The 14,228-nt window shown below is 39.8% G+C and overlaps 1 protein-coding gene across 1 annotated transcript; it reads left to right on the top strand.

The window, feature by feature from the left end:
* Nucleotides 1–401: 401 nt before the first annotated feature.
* Nucleotides 402–12,307, top strand: LOC124253938. The gene is made up of 3 exons (XM_046687783.1): nucleotides 402–664; nucleotides 1,430–1,609; nucleotides 9,716–12,307. Exons 1-3 carry the CDS (start codon nucleotides 601–603, stop codon nucleotides 11,098–11,100), a joined length of 1,629 nt encoding a protein of 542 aa, XP_046543739.1. The 5' UTR covers nucleotides 402–600; the 3' UTR covers nucleotides 11,101–12,307.
* The last annotated feature ends 1,921 nt before the right edge of the window (nucleotides 12,308–14,228 follow it).

The following is a 14,228-nucleotide window of genomic DNA, read 5'->3' as shown; positions in this document are numbered from 1 at the left end:
CCAATCAACTACTCCAAAGGAATAGGAGAGGACTGGCACAGCAAAAGTATTGGTGGCTTTGACCTTGTTTCGAGCATTTAGCTCTGAGCTCCAGATTTTCGTTAAGCAAGCTTTATACTCGGCCCGAAGTTTGTCTTGAATCTGGGCATTCTGGAGCTTGTCTCGAACTTGCATTCCAAGATAGGCGTAGGCCTGATCTGTCACAAGATGCTCAATAACTCCTCCACCTGTAACTTGTCCGATCCATCATTGACTACCTGGCCACGTTTCATATGAAGAGTATTACATTTGTCGAGTCCAAATGTCATGCCAATATCATTAGAAAAGGACTCGACAAGGAAAACCTGTTCTTTCAAAATGGTATTATTATTAATATTATTATTCTAAAATGAAGAATGAGGAAGCCTCTTCAAGGGAAAAAGTTCTGATACGTTTCACGAATAATCGCAAATGATAAGCAAAATATCTGAATAATCACGCAAGGTGAGATACTTGAGCTGAGGTGAGGTCATTTGCGTTTCTCAGATGCGGTCAACATTTACTTATTCTTTCTGAGATTTCAGGTCCAGCATCATCTTTTCGATAGAGACAACTTCACTAATGGATTTTTTAGGAACGCACCTTTGTCTTGAACAGTTCAAGGACTTGATGATCCTACTTGTGGGTAGGTGAACAATCATTATCTTACACATAAATACCATTTTCTAATTGGCTGAGTGTTCTTCTATTATTTTCAATGTACCCCGCTTACAAGCGAGTAATATTTTCTATGGTACTAGCTGGGATTGTCGAACTGTGGGAATTCATTTGGTTCTTCGTGTTAGTATTTATTTATCTTAAATAACTGTGTCACGTATGATGTTCAAAAATTACTGATGTTTTTCGAATGCAAATCGATGGAAGGGAGATATATGTAAATATGTTTTTCTTGTCTGTCATCGGTATTGGCTAATTAGCTATAGCTAACCCTGGTACTCCTTGTTATGATCCGATACCCCCGCTTCAAACAGTTTAAAATTAACATTGTGGTGTTCGGTAAGATAAATACGTTGTTCACTGGTCCCTCGGGGCCCATGGGTTGATGTACTAGTACCCTCTATGTTTGTTTCTGTTCCCCGAGCCCGAATGTGTGACGTGGAGACACTCACCCCATGGCGTTGACCGCGCCTCGATTTCTGTATTTCATCTATATCATATCTATATATTGTACACCCATATATGGTATATATTATACCGTGTGTATATATTGTACACGCATATGTGGTATATATTATATCTTACGTATATATTGTACACACATATAAGGTATTTATTATACCATGCGTACATATTGTACACATATATGTGGTATATATTATATCTTACGTATATATTGTACACACATATATTGGCCCTTCACTACAGATTACTGCATCAGGTGTCTTTCCAGGTATACTGGTCCTTCACTATGTGAACCTGTTGACCCCAGCACAGAATCCAAGGTCGTCAAGGGTTCTGGATACAGTCTTGACTGTCTGTTTGGTGGCGCCTTGCATCTATATGTTTCCATTTGAGATGATGAAACACCATGCTCTGGTTCTCTGGGCTTTCGTTACCTGTGCAACCAGAGGTAAGTAAAACAGTCAAACAGCGTTTTGATTATGATTGGCTAACAATTCAGCTGAAAGCAAAGTCAGTTTAGAGATTCTCTCGTATCACTGGCATCAATTTGTAACGAAACCATCGACCCGTGAAAACATCACAAATCTGTGATCCATCCATATGGTAGAAGACAAAACAGGAATTGCTCTGGTAGGCCAGTCAAATTAGCCATTTTTTTGGCCAAAGTCGGAAAAAATGATGAAGAAACGAAAACTTGGCATATATATTCTATGGACCTTCCTGCATAACATACTAGAATCCCACTTGAGCTAAATCCACAGTTCACGTGCAAACATGCATTCCCTACGATAATGTTTCTTCTAAGAAAATCCTGTTTTAAAAACAGAAATGCTCATAAATGTTTTATCTATGAATATAATTTCATCCAATTTGACAGATATAATGGATTATAGTGCACGTATATAAAAATACTTTAGAAACAAAATAATTATTTGCCTCACGTGCACATTCCGTTTTGTTCTAAAAATAGATTTCTAGGAAATTGTAACCCTGAAAAATTTGGCCTGAAACGTTTTGATATGAAGTTGAATTGGTCTTATACAGACATGAATAAATTGCCCTACGATTTATCTATCCAATGGTACCAAATAGTTGGAAGACATATATTTCATTTAAACATTTAAATTGAAATTGGCAAAACGCGAAATTTCATTGATTTGCATACCAGCTAGAAAAGTGTTGCCCCCAACCCCCATCCCCTCGCTTTGTAATAACCAGTGTGCGTGAGTCTTATCACAAAAATATTCATCAAAGTTACTGATAAGTAAACATTTAAATACTTTCATGGCAAATTGAACATAATCTGACAGTTTTAATCTAGTAACTATACGTATAATTATAATTTCATTTCCATTGAAAATAGCAACAATTATAAAAGCACTGATACATAACCAACAATTATTTCACAAAAAACACTCGAATGAGGCGGTAAACTACCACTTGCTCTTTTCTTCCATAATTGCTCATCAACTATCATTTTCCACTAAAGGGGTCCTAAGATGCACAGCATTGATCAGGTGTTCGACTTTTTGTCAACGAATAGTTTAACACGAACAGTTAGCAATTAAGTTGAACAGCTTCCATTCTGTGTAGCTTACTTGGTTGGTAAGGCATACATATCTTGCTACAAACCGTTCTCTTCCTAGTGATTTGAGAAGGCCTCTGGTATTACCATTCACTGAAGTAACAGTTTTATAAAGTTTCCAATTTGATTTGAAGGTTTGTGAGAAATCGATTGCATGTGCTTCTCACAATATTTCTATCCTTGCTTCCATCTTTTCTCTTCAATATATTTTGAGAGGGTCTCTAGCAATGACATACTGAAGCATATCCACATTTCAACCTGCTAGTTCCACGGACAAGTTATATTTCACGATGGATCCAACAGAGTGTTGTATCATATGCAGCAAAGGTTTATCTCCTGGTGATATTGTCACCGTCACAAGAGGTCTAACTACCTTACTGCAAAGTAGTATAAGGCGCAGGGATGGAATTGCTGAAACATTATCTGGAATATCTTCAGTTTCAGTTCATGTAAACTGCCGGAAAGATTACACTCGTGAATCTTCTATTTTAGCAGCTGTGAATCCCTCACCTTGAAAGACGGTTTCCTAAGATCATCACTGTCAACTTTCAATTTCAAAATGAATTGCTTGTTCTGTGGAGAAAATTGTGATATAGTTTCAGAGACTTAAAAACCTAAAGACAAGAGGGATATTTTTGTTCGAACGATTAGTTCCAAAGATTCCATTCTTGCTCTTCATAATCACATGATGAATGTGCCTAATACTCTCAGTGTTTTGGTCGAAAGGATTACAAACAATGATAAGAAAGGTGATGTTGCTACAAAGCAAAGGAAGGCATCTGTTATTTGTCACCAAATACTCCCCGCAACAAGAGAAAGATCATTTTTTTCTATGATACAACTTGGTTTAGCTGTGTATATTCACCGACAAACTGGATCTAAGCACCTTCTGGATGTTATGTCAGCCTTTGGAGAGTGTTCATCATATAATGGGGCTATTTCCTATGAACATTCTGCAATGGCTGCAGATCATGAGATTGGTGAAAATGCCTTCATGCATTTTGTCTTTGACAATGCAGATTTTAATGTTTGCACACTTGATGGATATGGCACATTTCTCATGCTGGCGATAAAGACATCCAGTAGTCTCACTCGTGGACAAGGACTGACAGACAGTGTGTTGGCGCAATGGATCTTGGCAATTCCTGGTTGTACTGAAATGATTCAGTACTTCGAGGAATTGTGTGGGACCAGATTTTGTAGTATTTACCAGCACGTAGAACTAAGGACGTCTAGAATTGAGAGGGACACCAGTGACGTTAACAAGCTGATAGAATGGCTTTCAACTCATTCTCCATTTGAACAAGGACAGGAACTGGTCTCCTTGGGTAGTGGAATTGTTGGGAAAGAAGACATTACTTGCGATTCTGCAGTTGCAATTGGAGATTCTGCTATGAAGAATATAGTTGCCAAAAGCTTTGGAGATCTGCATATTCCAAGAATAAACACTGTACTCTCCCTATCTGTCATGAACAACTCAATCAAAATACAGAATGAGGTTATACCTGTCAATACCATGCAGCCTTCTCATCGCATCCTGTGCCTCATGAAAACAGATGATGACTTTTTATCCTGTTTGAAATATGAGGTTTCTCAATGCCCTCTATCAATATTCAATGGGTAAGCAATGAGAAAAACAAAAAAAATCTTTCATGTACTGATGTTGATCTTCTGGTGTTCCTCACACATTTGTGTGCTTCAGAAATATTGTACTTCCTTAAAACTGGGAGCGGAAAGACTGCTGATCGTCTATATTACATTTCGTTGTTATGGCAAGCATTGCCAGAGAGCTTCATTTCTGGGTTGCTCTTTCCCCGTGCTATGACTGGTTGTGACACTACATCAGCCTTGTACAGACAGGGAAAGAAAAAGGCTGTCATGTTGTTCGCAAAACGACAGGACTTGCAACCACTTGTCAAAGCGTTCCATAATCAATTATCCACAAAGGATATGGTTGCGTTTGCAGGAGAGCAGTTCTTACTGGCATTGTATGGAGCACCTAAGTCTGTTAAATCCCTGAATGAGCACAGATAAGTATCATTGTTTCACAAGAGCTGTTGCCAAGTGTCCCATTCACACACAAATGCAGTTATCTGCCTTGCCACCTACATCGGCAGCGGCGAGAGAACATCGTCTGAGGGTTTATCTGCAAGTGCAGCAATGGCTTGGAAGAAGTCTTCCACCAAATGAATGGGAATGGCAAACTGTTTGTGGCCAGCTCAAGCCAGTAACAACCCGTGATCCCCCAGCACCAGAGACATTGATCAACAGGATCAAATGCAATAGACCGATCCAGTCCCGGCCGATAAGCCCCGCCCACTTCGTTTTTGACGTTAGGGGGGACAACCACTGCCTAATCAAAATGGCGTCACCGCCGGCGAAACGTGCGTAATTGGGAACGTTGTTGATGAATTCTGCTTGTGGTACTTTGGTATCAGTCGTTTGTGAATGATATTTAAAGTGGAAAGTTATTCTATCTTTTTAAACATATTTTAGTTGACAGATTGCAATTGGCGAGTGAAAATGAGTTACATTCCCGATGAAAAATCGTCTCGGGCAGCTGCTCAGAATGGGAAGCGTATTTTCTTTCGAACCAAACAACCTATCTGGCAATCCACGTCCGTCTAAGACATTAGCAGGGGAAGGGGAGATTTGTATAGCATAGTGGGGGTTACTGAATTATGTTGTTTGTTTTTGTTTTGTTTATTTTTTGTAATATTATATAAACCGTGAACACAGCCACATGTTCAAGTTGCAGATCGTTTTGGTACAGTATCTATAAATAGATTGTCAAAACTGCGCGTGGCGCCTTTAATTATTCATTCGTTGTTCAAGTTTAGTTAAATCAATCTGGACACACCCTGAAGCAAATATTCAGCAGCTACTTTGCAGCAATTCTCAGTAAAATTCTATCTTCCAAATCTGTGCACCATCCTAAAATGACACTGAATATAAGGAAATCGATTTTTTAACCATCCTTTCCAATATATTTTTCTATGTCAGTGCACTTTGTTGTGGAATCCTTATTTATAAACTTACACAATACTGGACTTCATGAACTGCCAGCTTTTATGTACAGGAATGTCACAGCACCAGAACACAAAGAAGATCCAGGATACATTCTGCACCTGTACACTGACCCATCTTCCAGAAATAGGAAACCTGTGATGCAAAATCTTTGAACTGAGGATTCACAGTTATCCAAACAATTCACTTGGATTGAAATAGAATGTTACACAAAATACAAATATACTGCTTTTTCTTCAGAGATATTCAACTTGTAACTACTAATGTAAATAAGGTGCAAAGAACATATTCTAAGTTCAAAGCTTTTTGTCAATAAAATTACATATTGACATTATTGCTTCTTAAACAATGATAATCTTTGTTTCATTAGATCTGAGACCATATCCCTAAGGGACATAACACTAATTGTGATTTATTTCCTTTTCTGAGGTACTTACCAGTGTCATCAAAAATATATCAAAGTTGCTTCAAAATTTGGTAAAAGTCATAACAAATCGTATTATATATCGCGCAGGTTTTATTTTCACGCAAAATATTTTAACGCGAAAATTTATACACAGCGAATAAACCTTTCATTCATTCACTCTACCCACGCCTCTGAGTTACCATAACACATCAAGTCTGAAGACAGAAATATACGGGAATCTTAACATGACGACTGATAGTAGCATAAAGATGTTTAGAGGTCGACTGTCCTCACAGACCATTCGAAATCGGTTGCGGGCTGCCAATCTCCATTCTCGACGTCCATATCGTGGGCCAATATTGACGCCGTTTCATCAACGTCAACGTCTGCTGTGGGCCCAACGTCACCTCCGATGGACCCAGAGAGACTGGAATCGAGTCGTCTTTAGCGATGAATCCAGGTTTACCCTCAGATTCGCGGACGGCAGGCATAGAGTGTGGAGACGACGTCGTGAACGGTATGCCCAATGTTGTGTGGTGTGGGGTACTTTCTGTGGGAACAACCGTTCCCGACTTCTGGTCATCCGTAGAAACCTCACAGCTGCTGCTTGCGGCGACCAGGTGCTCACCCCTGAACTCGTTCCTTTCATGGCGGCACATGGCCCATGTCTACAGTTCCAGCATGATAATACTTGGCCGCATACCGCGATGTTGACACGAAATTTCCTTCAAAACGCTGGAATCAACGTCATGGACTGGCCATCGAGGTCCCCCGACCTTAATCCAATAGAGCACGTTTGGGATGCACTTGGGAGAAGGCTTCGTGGTCTTAGGAACCAACCTCAGAATTTGCAGGAACTTGGCACTGCCTTGCAAGCACAATGGCGCAGAATCCCCAACCACGTGTTCACAAGCATCAAGCAGTCAATGAAGAGACGGTGTTTGGCAGTATTGAATGTGCGGGGCGGCCATACACGATATTGAACTGAGAAATTTCGAATTTTTATTCTTGTGACTTGACATTCTGTATACCCAAGTAGCCTAATGGAACTGATTATGGCACTGTCAGTGTATCGAGTACATCACACAGATCTCAGCAATGTAATAATAACAATTTAACCATCTTACCATCTCCTGTTCTTTTATAGTGCCCTGTAGAAATAACTGAAGTTTCTTTTTTGACTCAGTATAGTATATTAGTACCATCACGATATCTCGCTTCCTAAGTACTTAATACTTCCGTGAGTAAACGTATTACTGCATAATACAGGTTAAGCCACTCTGGTTGTTTTCATTTCTATTATCTGCGGCCAAAGAGATAGCTGGAAGTTCCGGCAATTACTGATTGCGCGAATAATTGACCGCGGGATGTAGTCTAAACTGTCAATTCCTCGAAATTTGCACCAAGTCTTGAATTGCTATTTGTTGTCATCTATTGGTAATGATTTTGCACATGTGCGAAAGTGTGGAAATTTGATGGTGCCGACATTTTACTGATCGTGAGGCCTAACGCACTCCTTTTTACCTCTCAAATCCTTTGTCTTGACCGTAATGGTACACATCAATCGCAGCATTATGTAATAGATATAGCGAGTGTGAATGGCATAATTCGAAGCATATGGCTTCTAAGGCATCGTTTGACCCCGGAAATAATTTTGACAAATCCACACAGCGCGCCCGGCCTGCTGATTGCACAAATTGACGCATGTGCTAGTTTTGATTGACAGACTGGATCGTCTTCCAGCGACGCTGATGAGAGTGAAGTTGAAGATGAGCCACAGACCTCTACTTCCTCCAGACTGACAAGGAAAAGAAAATGTTCTTTTAATTGATCTTTAATCATACGTGTTTGAAGATGCCCTGTTACATAATCTGTTAATAGTGTTTGATAGTCTTGGTATTCTGCAGAATATCAGTTAGTTTTTAGGTACTGTCAGGTTGAGTTGTGATAATTTATTGAAATTGTGAGTATCCAAGGGCGATAATTCTTTTTAAAGCATGGAAATGGCTATTGAAATGTATTTTTATGAAATTATAAATTTTCACTTGCTTGATTTTTGGGTGTAACAAATCAAATTATTGCAATTGTTGGGCCTTTTATTGAGTTTTCATTGACTTCTAAACATGCCCAAAAATTGCAAATTTTCAGTTTCAGTCAAAATGTAAACATATGATTTTATTGAGTTATATTTGGTGGTTTGTGGTGAAAAAGACATTGAACAATATACTTCAAGGTCTTTTGGACATATCTAAGCCTTATCATTATACCTATATGTCTTTGTGTCACCAAAGGGTAAAAACATATAACAATTATATTTTTAGCACAAAAAAGGCCACAACTCCGAAATGTGAAATTTCTTTCTGAAATAATGGTCAACAATCTTGAGATGTATTTACTCAGTTGTCAAACATTTATGTACTTATGTACAGAAATTTTTAAAAATTGGTCTTCTTGGTTAGCAAAAGGTTGCATTGGGTAACCATGTTTGCACGTGCACTATGGATTTAGCTCAAGTGGGATTTTAGGGGACTTTTAGTATGTTGTGTAGGAAGGTTTGTAGAACATTTCTGCCAAGTTTCATTTCTTCATCATTTTGTCCGACGTTTTTGCTAATTTGACATCATTTAGGTCATGTTATGACGCACTTTATTTAAAGAAGGCATGCCAAAGAAAACTTTCCCACTGTGCAGAGAAAACGCTGAAAAGCCCACATTCAACGTGGAAATAGCAACATAAACATAATACCTCGCTACTAAAAAAGTAAAAACGGCAACGAAAGACAATGAAACTGCAACATTCTTATATCAGGGAAGTTTGACCTCTACTGCGCATGCGCATTACGATCCGCGCTTCTTTCCAATTTCTGAGAAACCGTGAATCGCCTCGCGTAGAAAAAGTAGTAAATATGTCGAAATAATTGCTGTCAATCATTGCATACAAATGAAAAGTAAACTAAACAAGTGTGCAGACAAGTATCATGATGATAAATGCCAAAATAACACAACAGAAATACTTCAAAAAGGAAATGTTACTTTTGTCGAGACTTCCTTTTCCATGTGCGTATGTCCAAAATTGAAGTTGCAGGCTCTTCGTTTTTTTATGGAATTTTAACGATTTAAAGTTGCTGTTTTTACTGTTTCATAAGCGAGGTATTATGTTTATGTTGCTATTACCACGATTAATGTGGGCTTTTCTGCGTTTTTCTGCACAGTGGGAAAGTTTTCTGTGATAGGCCTGTAAAGGCTGGGTTTGATTTTACAGTGAATATAATCCGTGAAGCCTATTCTTGTTCACCCTGTCGTAATATTGCTGGAATATTTTTCAAAAGGCAGACTCACTCACTAACCCATATTGAGTGGGTTATGATTATGATAAGTTGTTTTCTTTATCAAGAAATCGAATTCTTGCTGTTTATAATTATGATGTTTAGATTGTATGTTTAACTATTTTTTCGATATAATATTAAGTATAACTAGAGAAAAACGTTTCTTTGAATATAGATTACCAGTTGTTAATGTTTAATCGTCCTTTTTCAGAAGGAACAATTGTTATGCTTGCCGTTGAAGCTCTTCTTCTGTTGTCACCAGTGTCTTCTTACTTGGGATGGTATAACATCTGTATCTGCCTACCGGGACTTTGGTCTTTTATACGATCAGTGGATGTTCATACCACAGAGTGTAGTCTTATACCAGCGAAGGAATCTGCATTTAATAAAGGTGGGGCGAAAACTGCAGAACCTGGATATTTTGCAGTGCATGTCAGGGATGAAAAGGTCAGGGCCACGAAAAGACACCATGACAACGAAAAAAAGAGACGGTTTGTTGTTGATAATGTTACAAAGGGAGGTAACTCAAATGGCTCTCAGATATCGACAGGAGACAACAAAGATACCCCATCTAGTTATGTCGTTACTGGCGTCTCTGGTGGTAACGTCAAAGAATCAATCACAGCTGGTTACGTTGGACGTGATATCAATTATGAAAAGACCATTCGAGATAATGTGGTGTCAGGGCCCAGTAACATCGGCAACAGTGTTCAACAGGCAACCAAGGAAGGTGTGTCTGCGAGTGGGAGTACCCCTGAAATAGACGTAGATGATCCTGGTGAAAACAAACTTGACTTATCCAAGAGAAACGTGATTACCAATAACACGGTGAAGCAGGAGGACACGACGGTGACAAACTCCTCACTGGGGAATGCACAAATGAAAAATGTGCATATCTCTGTAAACACTGATTTTTCTCGGATAGTCGAAAGATGTCGCGAGGTCACTGAGACTGATGGAGACTGTGATGCCCATGCAGGTACTGGAATGCCAGAGATCACAGAGGACAATAGAAGAGACTCGAACATGCGTGAAGCTGTTGAAATACAAACTTTGTTGAAAGATATTAAAGGCGAGGCCAGTGAAACCAGTTCTGCTGTTACAACAACCATGAAACGTATAGAGAATGATATAGATCAAGTCAGATCGACTGTTGCAGCCATCAAACAAACAAGTACAAGTACATCCAGACAAGTAGAGGATGATATGGATCACCTTAAGTCAAAGGTTACTGAGCTTACCGCAGAAGTCGAAATACTAAAGAAGGCTAATTGTGAGGCAGAGGAGGCATGTTCTTCTCTAGTCACCAATGTAGTTGCACGTACGACCAGACAAGTTGAAAATGAAATGGGTCAACTCCGTTCAAAGGTTGTTGACCTCACCAGAGTGATTGATACACTACGGAAGACAACCTGTGAGGTCCGTGAGGCTACTGTTACTGTAGCAACCACCAAACAAGAAGTGGCAAGTCTATCCAGACAAGGTGAGGACCAAATGGACACATTCTATTCAAAAGCTGCTGAACTCACCACAGCGATCAATGAACTAAAGAGACTCAGGTGCAATTGCGGGCACGCACACTGGCATTGTCACTGATACAGAGGCTAAGGAGAATTTTAAGAAAATTGGTCGGACCCCTACAATCCTTTTCTGCTGTTACACCATAGTTCTTGAGACAACACGTGGCGCAATGTCAACAAAGAATATAAGTATTTATTGCTCAACTTACAACTTGTAGGACAACTTGAACACAACTTCCAGCAGGGGACATTGTGATGCTGACACTTGGGCAGTAGATGGGCTGGACTGACTGGTTACTTCATCCCTTCAAGTCCTTCTCTGTATTGTCCTTCTTCTGGTTTGTCCGCGCTCTTCTCGCTCTCTGCCAGACCTCCCCTGTTTTCCTGTCCTGTATGCAACTAAGCAACTAACAATCTCCATCGGTCTACATTTCTCACGGACAAAATCTGCTTGGTTTGCCATATTTTGACAAGCTGGACATATACTCGACAAGGGTGTACAACAATAGTGCTACACTGTGGGAGCTGGGGATCGCCTTGTTCAACTGCCTGGCATTTGTTTGTCAGTTAGTGACTTTCGGTACTTACGATGAGGACATTATATCAGAACTGTTGAGTTTATTGTGTTGATTTATGGCCAAGGAATGCTGTATTTCAAGTTACAATCTGCAAGTAAGTGAAGTTTTAGCTCAATACACCAATAACATACGCAGCGGTTAATTTCACTACGAGGGTGTCAATTTCTATCGACCATTTCTGAGCATGTCATGAACCTGTCACCTTCGCGTAAAACGTCTTCGTTGGGCGTGGTACGTGAAGCACTGGCAACGTTGCATTTCGATACAACAATATTTCAAAATATTTCGACCGCGTCGTTGTTTTTTAGAAAGCATATTCATCGTATCAGGTGTGTACTTTCTTTTGTACGTCAGCTTACATTAAGAGTTAGTGAGTGAGTGAGGAGACGACCCCAACGCCCCGCATACATTTAGAATGTTTTACAATTGTCATTAATTGACTAGGGCTGGGTACTCCAGAGAATTTTCTTACTGCGATATATTGCGATACGAAAGCATATATTGCGATATGTATTGCAATGTATTGCAAGAAGTTACTTATAATCGAGTTAATGCCTGATTTATAAAGCAAAAACACAACAAATACATTATGCTTGATTAAGGTTTAATGAAAAAAACTAATCATGCCAAAAGAAAATGTAAATAATATTTGGCACAAATGAAACAAGGAAAATAAAAAAATTATAAAGCGAAAATATCCGCAGATTTCCGAGTGTTACGAAGTTTTCCGGTTTTTTATCAGCGTATAGTAATACTTATCATGTTCGTGTCTGAACCAGTAAATACCGATAAACCGGTTATATTACGCAGCCATATATAGTGACAGTATGTTGTACACATGGGTATTGAGACTGAAATCCGCAATTTTTTTTTTTAAATGAGGCACCTGGGTGACCTAAGTAAACACCTGTGTCCCCTCATTGTGATGACCCGTTGCTATGCACATGGTCTATTTTGGGATTTCCAAGTGTTAGGGAGATTTGGTTGACCTCATTATTCATAGACTATTCTAGAAGCATAACCTCATTTCAGGAGACCATCATCACACAGAAAAAAAGTTATGACACAGGTGGATTCTCTCCTGACATTATCAGACCAGTGAAGATCCGGGGTAGAATAGGTCTTCAGCAACCCATTCTTGTCATAAAAGGCGACTGCTTGTCGTAAAAGGTGACTAACTGGATCGGGTGGTCAGGCTCGCTGACTTGGTTGACACATGTCATCGGTTCCCAATTGCGCAGATCGATGCTCATGCTGTTGATCACTGGATTGTCTGGTCCAGACTCGATTATTTACAGACCGCCGCCATATAGCTGGAATATTGCTGAGTGCGGCGTAAAACTCAACTCACTCACACTCACTCACCCTGACATCATCATAAGTCAGTGTGCGAAATAGCCACTGTGGCTAGTAAATATCCAGTCGGGCCAGTAATTTTTCACATTCACTGGCCCAACTAGCTAGTGAATTTTCATGGGGTCATTTTGTAAAGATATCACTCTCTCCGACTTGTTAAGTTATAATACACTTATAAATAATGCAACATTATGGACTGATAAAAACGTTCATCATATTAGCAGCTTAATGATGAAACTCGTGTCATGCCGACAATATCTATTCTCATCTATTTTTGTAATCATTTTCCTAGTTTCTACATTCCAATTTCGAGCTAGTGAATTATTTTGTGGGCTAGTAACTTTGGGGCATAGCTAACTAATGTGTAGATTGTACAACTGACCTTGAGTGAGTGAGTAAGTTAAGTTTTATTGTCACATAGGAAATATACTGAACATCATTGAAAATGCACCACTTACAAAAGTTCAGATTACTAAAAGCACGTGTAAGGAATTGGTATTTGTTTAGTGGATAATAACAGATGGTCGACTGACAGAAACAACAACACAGAAAAGACGCTCATTCAATTAATTGTTCCACAGTCAGAAAGGATCAAACACACGTGGGGTCAAATCGAAAAGTCATTATCGCGTGTGACCGCCATTTCCATTGACACATAGAGTTCAACGTCCCCTCATTGAGTCAGTAAGCGTCCGAATAGAGTTCTTGAGGATGGATTCCACTTCTGCAGTAGTGCAGCCTCAAGTTCCCGGATGTTTCGCATCTGTTGTCGCCGCGAAAGACTTTGGCCAATTTCGTCCAACGAGTGCTCAATGGGGGATACACCTGGCGACTGTGCTGGCCAGTGAATAACCTGGATGTGTTGCTGGGCCACATGCTGCATGGAAAGTCCGGTTGAAAAGTATGGACATATTGGTGCTGATTGAAGAATGATACGACGTGATTCTGAAGAATCTGGTCACGGTAGCAAAGGGCATTAACTCTCCCTTGACAGACATGAAGGGCAGTTCTGTGATTGTAACTTATTGCAACCCAGACCATGACACTCTCACCACCCTACGGTCTGTCGGAACCACACACTGAAAAGCGTAACCTTCACCACGTCTACGCTAAACACGTAATCGGCCGTCAGCAATACGTAGGTGAAGACGTGACTCGTCAGTGACTACCGCACCATGCCATTGTTGTAAACTTTACTGAACATGCCTGTTAGCCCATTGCATACGTTCAACGTAAGGACGTCGAGCATGGAGCCCTGTGGCGTGTAGAC

Source organism: Haliotis rubra, unplaced genomic scaffold (assembly GCF_003918875.1).
Source record: "Haliotis rubra isolate DU_JTF1 unplaced genomic scaffold, ASM391887v1 Scf559, whole genome shotgun sequence".
NCBI lineage: Eukaryota > Metazoa > Mollusca > Gastropoda > Lepetellida > Haliotidae > Haliotis > Haliotis rubra.
The sequence above is the reverse complement of the archived record's forward strand: the minus strand, read 5'-3'. Positions and strand labels throughout refer to the sequence as shown.

Bases quoted from the DNA above. Each gene is read 5' to 3' on its own strand.
- LOC124253938 (XM_046687783.1), top strand. From the start codon at position 601: ATGGATTTTTTAGGAACGCACCTTTGTCTTGAACAGTTCAAGGACTTG. The intron at 665-1,429 runs GTAGGTGAACAA...GTGTCTTTCCAG, and splicing joins CTTGATGATCCTACTTGTGG to GTATACTGGTCCTTCACTAT. The intron at 1,610-9,715 runs GTAAGTAAAACA...GTCCTTTTTCAG, and splicing joins CGTTACCTGTGCAACCAGAG to AAGGAACAATTGTTATGCTT.